The following is a 16,646-nucleotide window of genomic DNA, read 5'->3' on the forward strand; positions in this document are numbered from 1 at the left end:
ATATTCTCCGTACTGGAATCTGTGTGTTTCGAGGATGGGCTGCATTGTTCAGTAAATGGTTTGACCTGACCGGAGAGAAAAAGAGACACGTCATGATGAAGGCGGCAGATGGAGCCGTTCTCATTACGGTGACATATTGATCCGTTTTATGGACTGACAAAGCGGAAAAATTCCCTGGAGTGTGGCAAGGACAGAGACCCATCATCCAACCATCGGTCGTCCCTGAACACGTCGTTTTTCACTTGAGTTATCTCCCCTGTTGCCATACAGATCACTAGCTTTGAAGGCCTGTCTTTCTCCGCAGCTGATCGCATATGGGTATAATAGTTTATAGACGGCACATTGACCTGATTAGTTCTAAAGAGAATGACTTGCCAAGTACAGTTAATATCCAATTAACCTGATCGCTGAACCTGAATCTCCTCCTCCCAAAGCCTGCCTGCCTGCCTGCCACTCTTCATAATGTGCCCAATTACTGCACATATTAAAAAGGCCTTTGCATCGTTATACTGCAATTATCAAAGAGGGGCTGGTTACTGCTCGTTAGTGTAAAAGGCTCTCTTTTTCTCATTGAAGATGACAACATGTGAGTGACAGTTTGGGAATTCTGTGGAAGAGGGAGCTCTTTGATCATGAGTGTCTCCATGAGTGTTTTGTGGATCCTGTCATACTCGAATTCATCAAACTGGTTCTTTACAAATTTGCAACATGCAGTATATGTTGCAACATTTCCCTCACAGATTATTTTCGTAGGCGGGGTAAAGAGGTCAGTAAGTCAGCCTCCAGGGCGGCCATTACTAACATTTCAAATTAAAAATATTTTAGGCAGGGCAAAACAGATCCAGGCAGGTGAGCCCGCCCTTCCTATTCAAAGGAAACACAGTACATTTGGACATACAGTACATACAGTACATGAGATGTGCCTGCTGGTATGTGGACCTGCAAGGACCTGCCTCCCTCTTTCTCATTACTTGAATGGACATCCTGGGAAGAAGAAAATATTCATCATTCATCATGTTTGATCAAAATAAAGTTTGACTTTAGTTTTACTACTTTTACGTTTACTGTGACCACCATGTTAACATCCGTTTCCATTTACTGTAACTCTCAGTTCTAACTCCTCATCGTGTTTTCCATCTGCACAATGTTAGATAAAGATACTGCACAGTTCATTAGGCTTCTCTGCTGCTCTCCCATGCAGCTTGTTTATCAGAGATGACTCATATTCAAGGACTTCATATGGGCTCACTCCAAAGGCTTATTTCAAGGGAATGTTGTGAGTGAAGTATGCCTTCAAACAAACATGGCTGTTAATTAATCAGTTGGTAATTAACAGCATCTAATCCCTGCTTTGCACTCCCCTATCTGTCCATCTGGCTGTGAAATGGGATTATTCATTGATTTCAGAGAGTGAAGGATGAGGGAGAGGCTCACCTTCAAGGAAACACAGCAGCTCTACTAATGAGCCCCTCCTTCCCTTCACAGCCACAGCCTCAGTTCAGCTCAGGTCAAACACCTTCAAGTTCACATACCACATACAGTCACGCACACACACACGCACACGCACACACACACACACACACACACACACACACACACACACACACACACACACACACACACACACACACACACACACACACACACACACACACACACACACCTTCCACTCCAGTAAATGGATCTGTTTTACCCCATTACCCCAGATGTGTTCAGAACTTCACATAGGAGGTTATAGAGAAGATTTGTTTTGAAGTCCCAGTGAGACACATTGAAAAGGCTATATGCTGAGAAACTGGGTGGTACTTTCTTGTGTAAATATGATGTTTGTACAGAGAACAAACAGCAGCTCATCTCAATCAGCCAAAACAAACGGAAAAACGGATAAAAGGAAAAACACTCCAATGATAATAAACATTTTTGACTTATTTTCTCCTCCATTGACATGGGGATGTTTATTTGTGTGTGTGTGTGTGTGTGTGTGTGTGTGTGTGTGTGTGTGTGTGTGTGTGTGTGTGTGTGTGTGTGTTGTGTTCCATGCCGGTGGCTTCATTGGGGTGTTTGGATGTAAAGTGCCCTATTGCACTTGTGCTACCGTCTCCTAACAGTCTCCTATTGAAATATCATGGACTTTATTTACACAATCTATTTCCTCCCGGAAACACAAGCAATAAGAAACACAATTTCACCAACAGTGTGAGAAACACTTCCATATGTGTGTCGTTGAGTAACCAGTGAAAGTACAGGCTGCAGTTGCCATGTCTAATAAGTATCAAAGTAATTCCTCTGAGTGTGATGGTGTTTATATGACAATGCTACGTTCTACTACTGTATATTACTATGACTAGTCTCACTCAGCAGAGCAGCCAGATGTCTGATGATGGTGATGACGTGTTTCCACTCTTTGGTGTTCAATGAGATGACGAACCTAAGAAGAAGATCTGATCTCATGCAATATGTACAATCAGGGTCCCTAAAGAGGCATGAATGACGTTAATTCAATCAGTTCCATTTGACTTGAAAATGAATGTTATATTGGCCCCTTTGTCGTAAACAGTTATGGTAAAATACAAGTAAAATGCTGGTAAATGCCTCTTTGTAAACAGGGAGTTTGCAGAGCAACGATTTATTTCCAGTTCATGCTGTTGTTTCCATGGGCGGTATGATCATTGATCTGCTTGTGGAACTGGGAATCTTCTCTAGGCTCACTATACTTACCTGGATGAGCTGTGTTCAAAGCAGAACAATGTCAATAAAGCCTGAACTAATAGAAGGTTCCATTAATACACTCCTCCTTTCCACAGTTTGCTGCAGATTCCCACACTGCTGCAGGGGAGACTGGGGGAGGTAGAAATCGGAGGAAGGGCTTATTGTAATGCATGAAATAGAATGAGGAATGTGTTTGATACCATTCTTCATTCTATTTCATGCATTACAATGAGCCTGTCCTCTGATTTCTACCTCCACCAGCCTCCCCTGTTGTACTGTACTGTCGGTGTAGCGGAGGTGATTTGGAATCCCACTCTCGTGATGAGGTAGCCCTGTCTGCGACTAAGCCCAGATATAGCCCTTGTACCATGAGGATGCCCTCTTGGTATAGAGGTTTAGGGTCTGTGGAATCCATGCGAGAGGTCCCCGGGTTCAAACCCCGTCGTTTACATAAAGTAGGCTTCAGTACTGATGGAGTATGGAAGTATGGAATAGTAGAGAAGGAAGGGAACGCCAGGCTTGAGGTGGACCTCCCAGACACACACACACACACACACACACACACTTCAGTGGGTACGGAGTCTCTCAGTGCGTCCCAATAGCCGTCCCTCTATTCCTCGTATCCCCTCTCCTCACTTCCTCCTCAAAAAGCATTGGGGGAGAAGATCTAAGGGCGCGGAATGTTTGATCTTCTCCTCCGATGTGTTTTGAGAAGGAATGGATGGGAGAGGATGTGACGAATAGAGGACAGACTGGGACACACCAGGAGGATCTCTGGCTAATGTATGTCATGCTGTCTCCCAAAGTCCAATACACACACACACCACCATCATGCTGTCTCAGTTCATGGTGCTGGGGAATACAAACCCCCACAGATCAAAAATAAATACTGTGCTCCCACACAGATTTAATGTCGAACTGTTTGGAGCTGTGACCTTTATCAGGACCTCATGCTGTCTCCCCCAATCCTGTCTGAATCCAGGAGCCTGCTGTGATCAATGTCAATAGGATAGGAGTCAAAGCAACAAATAGGAGGGGAGTCAAAGCAACACTGACATGTTTGTGTTTGGTGTTCCCCTTCTCTTCTATGAAAACAACCGCTGAGAAGGATATTATTGTTCAGAAGATGGAGGCCGTCACAGTGGCGTCACTCTGTATACTGGTAGTTCTCATGCCTTGCATGTCATCTTATGTAACAAGTAACACATTGATTAGTACAATTTTGTGTAGAAAGTAATCCCGGGAACTCCAGTCTCTCCATCTCCATTTATGGAGAGAGTGACTATGTGGAAAGTGCTTTTTAGAATGGTGGTCTTCAAAGTGCTAGGCTACTAAATGTGACTGCTGTTTGTTATGTGTCCAGCTAGCATCTCTCTACAGTAAACCTGTAAGAGAAGCTATACGCAATTGCTTCCACTATGCGTCAATGCCCTTCCTCCTGCCAATGGGATCAGTGCTAAAATAAATCACATAACATGATAGGGATGCTTCAGGAGCGACTGGTGGAGGTAGAAATCGAAGGACGGGCTCATTGTAATCCATGGAATGGAATGTGGAATGGTATCAAACACACGTGTGCTTTGGCTGTCCACGTGTTTGATACCATTCCTAATTACGTCCATGCATTACAATGAGCCCATCCTCCAATTTCTGCCTCCACCAGCCTCCCCTGTATACAACAAAAGCACACAGTCATAGTTGAACATCGTCTATATATGAGAGTAAGAACTAGAGGTTGAGGTGTAGGCGTTTAGAGTATGTTGGTTAGTGCAAGTGCAAGGTGAGGTGGGCGTGAGTTATTCAATAGCTTGTGCCAGGTTATTTAGCATGGTCAAGCCTTCCCTCTGCTGGTGTAAAACAAATACTACCATGTACATTTAGTATGGACATGTGCAATGATGTAGGATATGCTTCATTTTTTTTATCAATATCTCAAAATGGATTGAACAATGATCAGCATCTCCAGAGTAGAAATTACCTTTATTTTAAAACAAACAGTGATACAGAATCGTTCCCATTTTGCAGTTGCTTGTATGGATGAATGTTGTCCAGTAGAAAATGTGAGACAGGAAGACAAGACAGCATTTACCTCAGAGACTGGCATACATTACATGCACGTGTTATGTATCAGTATATTCATGAGAGGCTATCGTCCATTTATAGTGAATATATCATATGTTCCTTGTCAAATCAGGCTTTACCATTGAAGCCTACTGTATGCTGTATTACTAGTGCAGTAAGTAACCTCAATTTGACCATAAAGCTCTTACACAATTATTAATTGTTTAATTAAATTAAATTAAATTAATACATTTTTTGTTATGCAATTAAATTTTATGAAATGGTTCCTGGTTCGCTGATGTGGGTGATTCATACCAGGACATTGTGTCAGCAAATCTGTAGAGGGTGAAGAGTTCTGTTGGTGGTGAGGGAGATCCTTAGAGGTTGTGTGTGTGTGTGCGTGTGTGTGTGTGTGTGTGTGTGTGTGTGTGTGTGTGTGTGTGTGTGTGTGTGTGTGTGTGTGTGTGTGTGTGTGTGTGTGTGTGTGTGTGTGTGTGTGTGTGTGTGACAGATGGTAGTCTTACAGGCACCCAAAACAGGAAGGGTTGGCACAGATTTCACAAGGATCTGGAGGCGAGATCAGATTCGCTAGAGGGAGGGAGAGAGAGAGGGAGAGAGAGAGAGAGAGAGAGGGAGAGAGAGAGAGAGAGAGAGAGAGAGAGAGAGAGAGAGAGAGAGAGAGAGAACACACAAGGTTACCAATATGTAACAGTAGACATGCAGACTGTCTGTAACAGCAGACATGTAACAGTCAATGCTACAATGCTAATATTGACTATGAGCGGCCTCGTTAATGGGTTTATAGAGCAAACACAGGGACATGTGAGTGGCCCTTTATGGCACTCAAATACCATTTACTCAGACTTCATTGGTCTCTTGGGTGTATAATGGGCTACTGTATAACTCAAGAGCAACAGATATATAAATCATGTCTCTGTTCTGCAGAAGCAGGATGTCGTCACATACATTGTAAACACCACTTTAACTATCTAAGAAACTATTCAATTCCAGAGGGACTGAGGGCCCCAGACAACATCTGCTGCACATCCTCCATGGTGAGAATACTCAGCCTGCAGCAGGCTGGGACTGTGGACACAGCTAACAACAGGTGCTGGGTGAGTGAGTGTCAGAGAGATAAGGATGTGGATTAAACAGCATCTTTGAGGAGTTAACTGCGGTCATTATTGATGCCAATGAGAAGCTTCATCAATACCATCGCAGTTGGGATTCTACTCTCTGATCTCACAGCTTTACTCAAGCCGTTTTGGGAGATCATGTTGTTAAGGTATTAGGAATGATTTGGAAGCAGTTTCTCTATCACAACATAACATTCCCAGGACCTACTATACAGCACTTTAGCCCCCTCTGCTGGGGATTAGAGGTCATGTCGCCTCACAACAAGGCAAAATGAACAGATTTTCACAACAACAAAAAAACCCTCAATATCCCTGTATGACATCTGTCAATCTGCATATTCCCAATACAGCTCACAGCAGCCACCATGAAGGTTCTTAACTCAAGCAGGTCTTCACCAGGGGAGGCTGGTGGAGGCAGAAATCGGAGGACAGGCTCATTGTAATGCATGGAATGGAATGAGGAATGAATAGTATCAAACACACATGTTTGATACCATTCTTCATTCCATTGCATGCATTACAATGAGCCTGTCCTCCGATTTCGGCCTCCACCAGCCTCCCCTGGTCTCCACCTGCTCCATGGGTCATGCTGTGTGGTTGCAACCCCTCAAGAGATATTAGTAGTAGCTGCTAGTAGTAGCTGCTAGTACCACATTGGAAATAAGTGTTTTCAGTAATGCTTTCATGTGCCATATCCTCTGAGATCAGATGGATCATTTTCAAATATTTAGCTTGTTTATGGAGTCTTATAAGTTGGAAATTAAGCAATATTTTTTTGCCAACTTGCCAATATTTCAGTCAATCTCAGAGTATTGATTTTTGTGTAGCAGAGGTGATTTGGAATCACGTTCTCGTGATAAGTATAGCCCTGTCTGCGACTTTTAAGCCCAAATATAGTCCTCGTACCACAAGGATGTCCTCTTGGCATAAAGGTTTACTGTACGTCTGGGTCATCTATGCAAGAGGTCTCAGGTTCAAACTCCGCTGGTTACATTAACCCAGCAGGTGGTCACGTATGGCACTGCCTTACCTAGCGTGGCGAAGACAATGGCTGCCTCATCGCTCTGGCACACTGGCACGAAGGCTTGTGGCAGGGTAGGGTTGGCACAGACAGCGAAGGTACTCTTGTTGGCCAGCCAGGGGTTAACGTCAGCATCAACATCCATCAGCTCCTTCAGCAGTTTGACCGCCTCTAAGGGGTAGCTCTTCTCTCCATACTGCAGAGACATGTTAAGTTGAAGTTGAAGTTTATTTGAGTTTTCAAAGTACATTTTATCCAGGGTCACAACACATGTTACATTTAGATAAACACACACACACACACACACACACACACACACACACACACACACACACACACACACACACACACACGATACAACAATGGTAAAAGAAGGGGCCTCCCAAACGAATAGGATCATTAGGAGGTGAGGATGAGAAGACGGCTATGATGTATTCACTCATTAAACTCTTGCATAACTGCAGGATCATTCACATTACCAGACGACAAGAGGATACATTACAAATAAGGTGACAGGTTTATAGACGTTATTCTCATTATGTGTCTCTCATCAGATTAGCTTGCAGATTAACCATTGTCATATTGGTGTTATGACTTTAGAACATCGTAAATGTGAGGGTCACATATCTTTCAAATCAGAACAAATGCAATCCAATAGAGTGAATTATTATTATAATTAAAAGTTGATCAAGCAGTAAGAATATGTTTAACATCTCTGCACAAACAGGGTAGAAGCAAGTGGTCTGTGTGTGTGATGTTGTGGTCTATTGCTTTTGTACTTCCTCTAAGTTAATTAGTACCCTTTAACCAGTGGAGGCTGGTGGAGGTAGAAATCGGAGGAGGGCACTAATTCAGCACAAACTCAACAATTCTTTGCACATAGTGATAATTACATTGGAGTCTGATTATCAATATTAGATATGCATTGCTATTAACAAAATATGGCCAAAAGTCTCTGCCAAACCTTTATGTAGGAACTGATATTAATATAAATGCTCTATAGGATCATTGTAATGCATGCAACGGAATGAGGAATGGTATCAAACACATATTTTTGATACCATTCCAAATTCCATTCCATGCATTACAATGAGCTTGCTTCTGATTTCTGCCTCCACCAGCCTCCCTGATGTAGTAGAAGGGTTGTAGTGATAGAGCATGCCACTCCCTTCCCTTTTACGTGTAATCTAGACCCTTTACACATAGAGGATACTGACTAATACGCTTATCTATTAGGGATGATCATATCTCAAACCCTGTGTGTGCTGCAACCATTCTCCTCCCTCGCACTAAACAATATCTCCCGTAGTAGAGTTCTGTACCTTGACGTGGTCGACTCGTAGGCTGCATACATCACACACCCATGTGGTAGCGGTAACAAGTGACGTAATGTAAAGTCATGAGGAGATGTCACAGCCTCTCTTTGCCCCCATTTCAAAGGGAAGAGTGAGTAAAACATGTGTAGGATGCATCATAGGGACTCCATCTACACAGATGAGACAATAGATTGATATGTCTAATACAAGGTCACCAGAGCGGTGAAACTGTGCCTATTCCTCATGTTTCACTTTAATCAACTGATGAATGAATGAACTTCATTTTTAGCAGTGTTATGACTTCATCGTTGATAAAACTGTTTTATTAAAGGACCAAGACCTCAATGACAACATTTAGTATCACGTCTTAATGTCCGCCAGCCCCCTGCCCTAAAGTCATAGCAAACACTGTATAACTGACACTTCAAATGACATGCTACACAGTTTAACCCATATGAAATAACAAATCAAAGTGCCCCAAGGAAAATGTGAAAAGGAAAGAGTCCTTTTCCCTCATTAAAGACAATGAAGAGTAGTATACTGTATCTGACAGGATATAAAATCACTGCAGCAGTCTCCACAACAACTGGCCAACTGAAATGTTCAATCAAACGTGTTCCAGTGGAATCAACAGAAACTTGTGACACTCACCCTAACCTCCACACACAGACAGCCCTGCAGTATACAGAAGGCCAACACCAGAATGACACTCAGTGCTCTCATCTTCAGCTTTCTGGGCGGATTCGTCTCAGTCTGAAAACCTCACAATGATGCTGGAAACAGAGCCGGTTCTGTCTGAGTTCTGGTGTGTCTCTCCTGCTGCTTTTAAACCCATCGCCAGATAGATGATAAGGTAACTTATTAACACTTGGGGCTGGAGTGGCCCCTCGCTCCTGGGTATCTGTCTGACTCAAAGATAACAAAAGACCGAGGGGCTATGCCATGGGATCCTCTTTTTTTATCAGCTTCCGTAGGTTTCCCCCGTCACTGTGTCATTTGTGTGATATCACTGTTGACATTTTGCTGCAGATTTACACACTTGCAGCCAATACATCCACCTATAAATCTCATCCCCTATCTCTCATCCCCTATCTCTCATCCACAATCTCTCTGATAACATAATGATACAACCATAGAGGGGACTAAATTGCAGCCATGTCAGAAATATTAATTGACGCACTGTAAGCTTCACAGGTGTCAGACCTACAGTATAGGGGATACACCGAGAAGCAGTATGTGTATCTGATCAATAGTCCTGGTCAGAATATTTTTGATATTTGTAATTGCTGATGTGGTTCACATGTGAAGACTACTTCAGTTCATTTTCACAGGCATACTTACTAAAGATTGACAATTTTGTCCCCTCCCTGATGCTTCTCTGTGACATCATTTAGGGAGTGAGTGACACATGCTGATATGCAGAGTCATTGGACTGTGGAAGTGGTTGTGCTTTGATCATTTATATTACAGTTTAACATTTATCGAGCATTAAGCCTACATGGTCGTCCTCTATTAGATTTTAAGAGCTAATCTGCTATTGATTTCGTGTGTGTTTCTTAAAGGGCATTAAGAAAGAGCATAAAATAAAAAGCATTAAGAGAAATGTTTCTCTTCAATTGATCAAAGGTTAGCCATAACAGATCGAAATGGGTTGTGGACCCAAAAATAAAAATACAGTTCCCTCCATAAGTATTGGAAAGAGGAAAGCATGCTCATCTTTAGTGTTTGGTCAATAATCCTTTGCGTGCACTAACTGCCTGAAGTCTGCGACCCATTGACCCCACCAGGGTATATTTTCTGGTTATGCTCTGCCAGGCCTGTACAGCAGCCTTCTTCAGTTGCTGTTTGTTTTCAAGACTGTTTGCATAAAATCTTATCCTCAGGAAATGAAATGCATGTTCAATTGGATTTAAATCTGAAGATTGACTTGGCCAGAACTTTTCGCTTTTTGGCCCTGAAAAAATCCCTAGTTGCTATGGCAGGTTGTTTGGGGTCATTGTCCTGCTGTATGATGAAGCACCATCCAATGAATTTCTTGTACTCGAGCAGACTAGATGTTTCTATACACTTCAGAATACATTCTGCTGCTGCTGTCAGCAGTAACATCATCAGTTAAGACAAGTTAGCCAGTTCTTGTGGCAGCTATACATGCCCAAACCATAGAACCTCCTCCACCATGTTTCACAGATACGGTTGGTATGCTGTAAATCTTGGGCAGATCCCTTTTTCTCCAAACTTTCCTCTTGCAATCACTCTGGTACATAATAATATAATCATATAATATTCGCCTTATCTGTCCACAAGATCGTTTTCAAGACCTCTACAGGCTTTTAAGGTACTTTTTAGCTAACTGTAACCTGACCATCCTTGTTGAGGATAACTAGTAGTTTGCACCTTGCAGTGAAGCCTCTGTAGTTCGGCTGGTGGCGTATTCTGCAGGTGGTATGGCATAATGGCTTCCTTGACATCTCTTTGGTCCTCATGTTGACAGACACCAATAGCAGACTCCAAAGGCAAAGGCAAAGCCTAGAATCAATACTAGACATTGACATCTCTCTTATACCTGCACAAATGATGTGACGGAACACACATGACTAACCAGAAACACCTGTCAATTTTCCAATACTTTTGGTGTCCTGAAATGTAAAATGGGACTATGTAAAAAAAGGGCTGTAATTTCTAAATGGTGAAACCAATCTTAAAAAAGAAACCACTGATTTAACGCTGAGTATCTCGACTTTAACATTGTAGTAATTGTTTGATTTAAAATTGAAACTGTTAGTGTATAAAGGTAAAAAAAAAAGACAAAATGGCAATACTTATAGAGGGCACTGTATGAAATGGGTCATTCATATTAGCAAGCATTAGATTTAGCAGAGGTTCAAGGACAGGAGTTATGTTTGTGCAGAGCTTACATTGTACATTGACTTTGTCCAAAGATAACATACCTTTACAGTACCTGTAAGAATGATAATCCATACATGTAGACTAGATACTCACTTATTTAGTAGCTAATTGATCGTGTCACACAGTACGCTATTGATTTCAGTAGGTATGGTCAGACAACACTTAAATCCAACAACAAACACAGGTAATATTATTATTGTTATAATGCATAACATAAAAAATAATGATGCAAGCAACACTATTTAATGGAACTTGAATATGATAGTTAAAGCTAAAGTTTGGAGTGTATTTCACTCTGCCACAGACTGTTGGCTGACGTCAATGATCTTATTGGCATATCCAACTGTGCATAGTGTGCATATTCCCAAACATGCATACTGTATGAGACAGAAGGGTTTAACACAGAGCTGGTGATTATCCTGTGTTTGTGGAACACATGTATGCATGGATGAAAACTAGCAGCAGCAGCATGGTGTGGTTTAGGATGAGGACCAACTCATTAGACTTCTCTGTGTTTGATTCAGGGGAGGCTGGTGGTGGCAGAAATCCATGGGAGGATGAACTCATTGTATTGCATGGAATGTAATGAGGAATGGTATCAGTGTGTTTGATACAATTCCTCATTCCATTCCATGCATTACAAGGAGCCCATCCTCCGACTTCTACATCCTCCGACTTCTACATCCTCCGACTTCTACCTCCTGTCAGCACTAATCCTCACCACCTGTCACCATTACAGCTTTAAGAAAACAATAGTAAACAAACAAATACAACAAGAGATTGAAAGTTGGAGTTCTGCATGATGAGGTAATGATCATTGACTCCTCTATTTAATTGGTATAGATTAATAAGATGCATGAGAGTAATCTTCCTTGAAAGAGAGGTATGCTGTACTGTACCTACAATAACTGAATCATCAAACTTTATAACAGGTCTCTTTATAACATGACTTTTACAGGACTCTTCTGTAAAAGAGACTCAGAGACTGCCTAAATAAATAAAGGATACATATAACATGCTCATACATAAAGTATTGCATATGCTTCAGTATACAATACTCTATAATTATCAGTACCCATTACCCATAGGCCTACAATATCCTTTCTATTGGTCCTGCATTCAGAAAGTAATCAGACCCCTTCACTTTTTCCACATTTTGTTATGTTATAATATGCTTTGTTGCATTATGCCTTATTCTAAAATGGATTCAATTCATATTTTTCCCTCATCAATCTACACACAATACCCCATAATCGCTGCCAAAGGTGCTTCAACAAAGTACTGAGTAAAGGGTCTGAATACTTATGTAAATGTGATATTTCATTTTTTTTATTTTTAATAAATTATCAAACATTTCTAAAAACTTGTTTTGGCTTTGTCATTATGGGGTATTGTGTGTAGATTGATGAGGGAAAAATCTGTTTAATCAATTTTAGAATAAGGCTGTAACATAACAAAATGTGGAAAAAGTTAAGGGGTCTGAATATTTTCCAAAAGCATTGTACCTCAATAGTAAAGCAACCTGATTCATAACCATTATTATGTTTGTATAACTGCTAATTACATTTTATGTGTTTATATATTTGTGTGCAATAAGCAAATTGCCCAAGACAGGGACAATAACATTTTCTGAATCTGAATCATGATGAGAATACACTGTGGGGATGTTGAATATGATATACTATATGGCTCACAAAAGTAATTAAAAATCATGGGACCTTTGAAGTCTGGTTTGGCAATGAGATGAATGATGTGTCAGCTATACTGCATTCAGTTGGCTATATGCACATAAACACAATGAGGTGTTTCAATATAGACTTTTTTATTAAACATGAAGCATTCATAAACAAGAATACAAAACCCCAAAGATGCCATCTACAAACGTGAAAAAGACTTCTCTACTTTAAATCGGTACAAAGCTTGGCAAGAAGTGTAACAAATAAAATAAAAGATAAGAAAATCAGTACACAAACAAGTGTGAAATATGCTCAAAAGTAACAGTTTCTAGAAAATGTTGCTCACTTTTCTTTTTCTTGGACCAGTAATGGGCCAGTTGTGTGTGAGGACAATTCCAAAAATGAGATGCATATAATTATATATATTATTATATTTGTGTTCCAAGGAAATCCTGGAAATTGTTAAACCAACCAAAATAACCTGACAACGACAAAAAAGTAATGAAAAACAAAAGTGGGAAAAATTAATTCTCTGTGTCAAAACCATCGCTTAGTTTTCTTCAGGGAGGAGGGTATCTCGACTAGCAGCCTGTGCAGGCAACGAAAGCACAGATCTCACAGACGTCCATTGGCACAGCAGCTGGAAGGATAAAAAGAATAGGCATGCATTTAGAAAGATGTTTCTCAACCACAGCCAATCAGATTACTGTGAAGTGAATTAAAAACCTCTTTCATAATCCCTAGTTGACAATTCTGGTCTATGAGCCACAATCAACAGGTACATAGTCTTATCACCATCTGTTTTGTACGGTAGATTAAATTTTTTGGGGTCACAAGCTGGAATGTGTGGTTGTTTACCTAGCCTGGAAAGAGCCATGCTGCCTCCTTGCTGCAGACACAGGGGCATGAGCTCCTGGGGAAGGGTGGGGTTGGTGCAGACGGAGCCAAAGCTGGTCTTGGCCAGGCGATGGTTCTGATTCCCTGTCATACTGGCGCTGTCCGTCAACTCCTGGAGCTTCTTCACCGACTCCAGGGAAACGACAAAGTTGCCCTCCTGGAGATAGACAGAGAGAGAGAAAGAGAGAGAGAGAGAGAGATAGAGAGAGAGAGAGAGAGAGAAAGAGAGAGAGAGAGAGGACAATGTTAATAATAGTACTATACTATAACCCATAGGCCATGATGGCAGACCCTGCCAGCTCTTCTGGGGATTCGTTGAGTGGACAATATAGTGATAAACACAACAATCATGAACTTCTATATGTTAATCGTTGTGATGGGTATGTCCATGAGGCATAAAGTTGCTATGCCTCTATACACTATACATGTGTTTGTTGCCTAAATGTTACAATGCATGGCCTGCACTAACTACAGGGTTTAGCAGAACATGTTTGCTTGTCTTATGAAGCAGGAAGATGAAGAGAGGCACTTACTTGGACCTGGACGGCCTCGGAGAGCAGGCAGAAAGTCAGGATGAGGAGAGCGCTGGAGAACATGGTATTCATCTTGACTGTTGACAGGGTTGTTTTGGCCTCTTGTCTGTGCTGGTTGTGTGTGTTCAGGAGGTGATCAGCTCAGGTCTCTGCTTTTCCTCTGTCTCCCTCCTTCCTTTTAAAGCATTTTCTCCACAACCCTGCAGTCATATGATTGGCTGTGCTGCGAATGGGAGCAAAGTTTTTCTCACGGGTTAATCAGTAGTGATGGTTGATTTTACTATGTCATAAAGGGGATATTCATAAATCCACTCTGACATCATCCGCAGTCTGATACTTTTATGGACCCTTGACTTTGTCTCACAGGAGTCTGACTCCGGTGCACCCCCAACTGATAGAATTGATCATAGCAGCTCTCATCAGATCTGTCTAGTTAGCACAATGACACGCTTCTTCTCACACTTGTATGCACATTGGAGGGCACTTTAAGGTCCAAGCAAGCATTTCCTAACAGTTTTTCATTTGTTTGCCATAGGATGTCCAATTGTCCTTTGAGCAAGAATATTATACTTTGACTCATTTATAGTAAACTGCTGTCTATTTCATCCACGACCTGATAATAATTCAATAAATTATTTTGGGAGCCCAATTTATCAGTAAAAAGCAACCTGATACATCCTTGAGGCCTTTACACACTTACTATTTGAACATACTGTATACTTCATTAGGGCGACATTATACTAAATGTTGTCATTGAGGTCTTGGTCCTTAAAACAATAAGGTCTTGGTCCAATAAAACAGTTTTATCAACGATGAAGTCATAACACTGCTAATAATGAAGTTCATTCATTCATCAGTTGATTAAAGTGAAACATGAGGAATAGGCACAGTTTCACCGCTCTGGTGGCCTTGTATTAGACATATCAATCTATTGTCTCATCTGTGTAGATGGAGTCCCTATGATGCATCCTACACATGTTTTACTCACTCTTCCCTTTGAAATGGGGGCAAAGAGAGGCTGTGACATCTCCTCATGACTTTACATTACGTCACTTGTTACCGCTACCACATGGGTGTGTGATGTATGCAGCCTATGAGTCGACCACGTCAAGGTACAGAACTCTACTACGGGAGATATTGTTTAGTGCGAGGGAGGAGAATGGTTGCAGCACACACAGGGTTTGAGATATGATCATCCCTAATAGATAAGCGTATTAGTCAGTATCCTCTATGTGTAAAGGGTCTAGATTACACGTAAAAGGGAAGGGAGTGGCATGCTCTATCACTACAACCCTTCTACTACATCAGGGAGGCTGGTGGAGGCAGAAATCAGAAGCAAGCTCATTGTAATGCATGGAATGGAATTTGGAATGGTATCAAAAATATGTGTTTGATACCATTCCTCATTCCGTTGCATGCATTACAATGATCCTATAGAGCATTTATATTAATATCAGTTTCTACATAAAGGTTTGGCAGAGACTTTTGGCCATATTTTGTTAATAGCAATGCATATCTAATATTGATAATCAGACTCCAATGTAATTATCACTATGTGCAAAGAATGGTTGAGTTTCTGCTGAATTAGTGCAAGAAAGGTAAAATAGAATGAATTAAATGAGGCTTTAATAATAAACACAACAATCATGAACTTCTATATGTTAATCGTTGTGATGGGTATGTCCATGAGGCATAAAGTTGCTATGCCTCTATACACTATACATGTGTTTGTATATACAACTATTACAAGGCGAATACTTCATAGAGAAATGTTACATCCTAATAGAGAGAGAGATAGAGAAATGACCACTGGTTATTCAAAACAATGCTACTCACAACATAATGATAACCTCACAACAGGACACAGGAAAAGAGAGAGAGCTTTTCCCTGACCTCTGCTTTTTATATCACCCTAAAAACCACAGTATTTAAATTAGCAGCTGTTGATAATGACACCCAACCACAATCGATCTTATTAAGATGACCTCACAGCTTTGACACCTCAAGACATTCCACAGAGCTCACAGCCATTTCTTGCGGGGGATGGTAAACTTAAGAAGATTGGGGCAGAATTGAAATTCTGCCACTATAATCCCATCCTCCGATTTCTACCTCCACCAGTCACCCCTAAATTATATACATGAACTACATGTATCTTACCTTTTCTCTCAATCTAATGTATAATATCTCATTATGGTAACACCATCTATGAGGCACACATATAACACATTATAACTCATTATAGAATGTATGATGCCTTATAATGTCCTCATAATATATTATAATATGTTATGTCTGCCTATAAGACTTTTTTTTTCTAACTGAAGTAAAAAAGGCTAATAATAGCTCAGTATCATTATGAGATGATATAAGACATTATGATGCATTCA

The 16,646-nt window shown here is 41.0% G+C and overlaps 1 protein-coding gene across 1 annotated transcript; it reads right to left on the reverse strand.

The window, feature by feature from the left end:
• Positions 1-13,407: 13,407 nt before the first annotated feature.
• Positions 13,408-14,360, reverse strand: LOC310803966 (guanylin; the record flags this gene model as incomplete). The annotated part of the gene is made up of 3 exons (XM_083669000.1): positions 14,257-14,360; positions 13,685-13,880; positions 13,408-13,466 (listed from the first exon to the last, which is right to left on the reverse strand). Exons 1-3 carry the CDS (start codon positions 14,326-14,328, stop codon positions 13,408-13,410), a joined length of 327 nt encoding a protein of 108 aa, XP_083525126.1. The 5' UTR covers positions 14,329-14,360.
• Between the last annotated feature and the right edge of the window lie 2,286 nt (positions 14,361-16,646).

Source organism: Argentina silus (assembly GCF_951799395.1).
Source record: "Argentina silus genome assembly, chromosome: 4".
In the NCBI taxonomy this organism is placed as follows: Eukaryota; Metazoa; Chordata; class Actinopteri; order Argentiniformes; family Argentinidae; genus Argentina; species Argentina silus.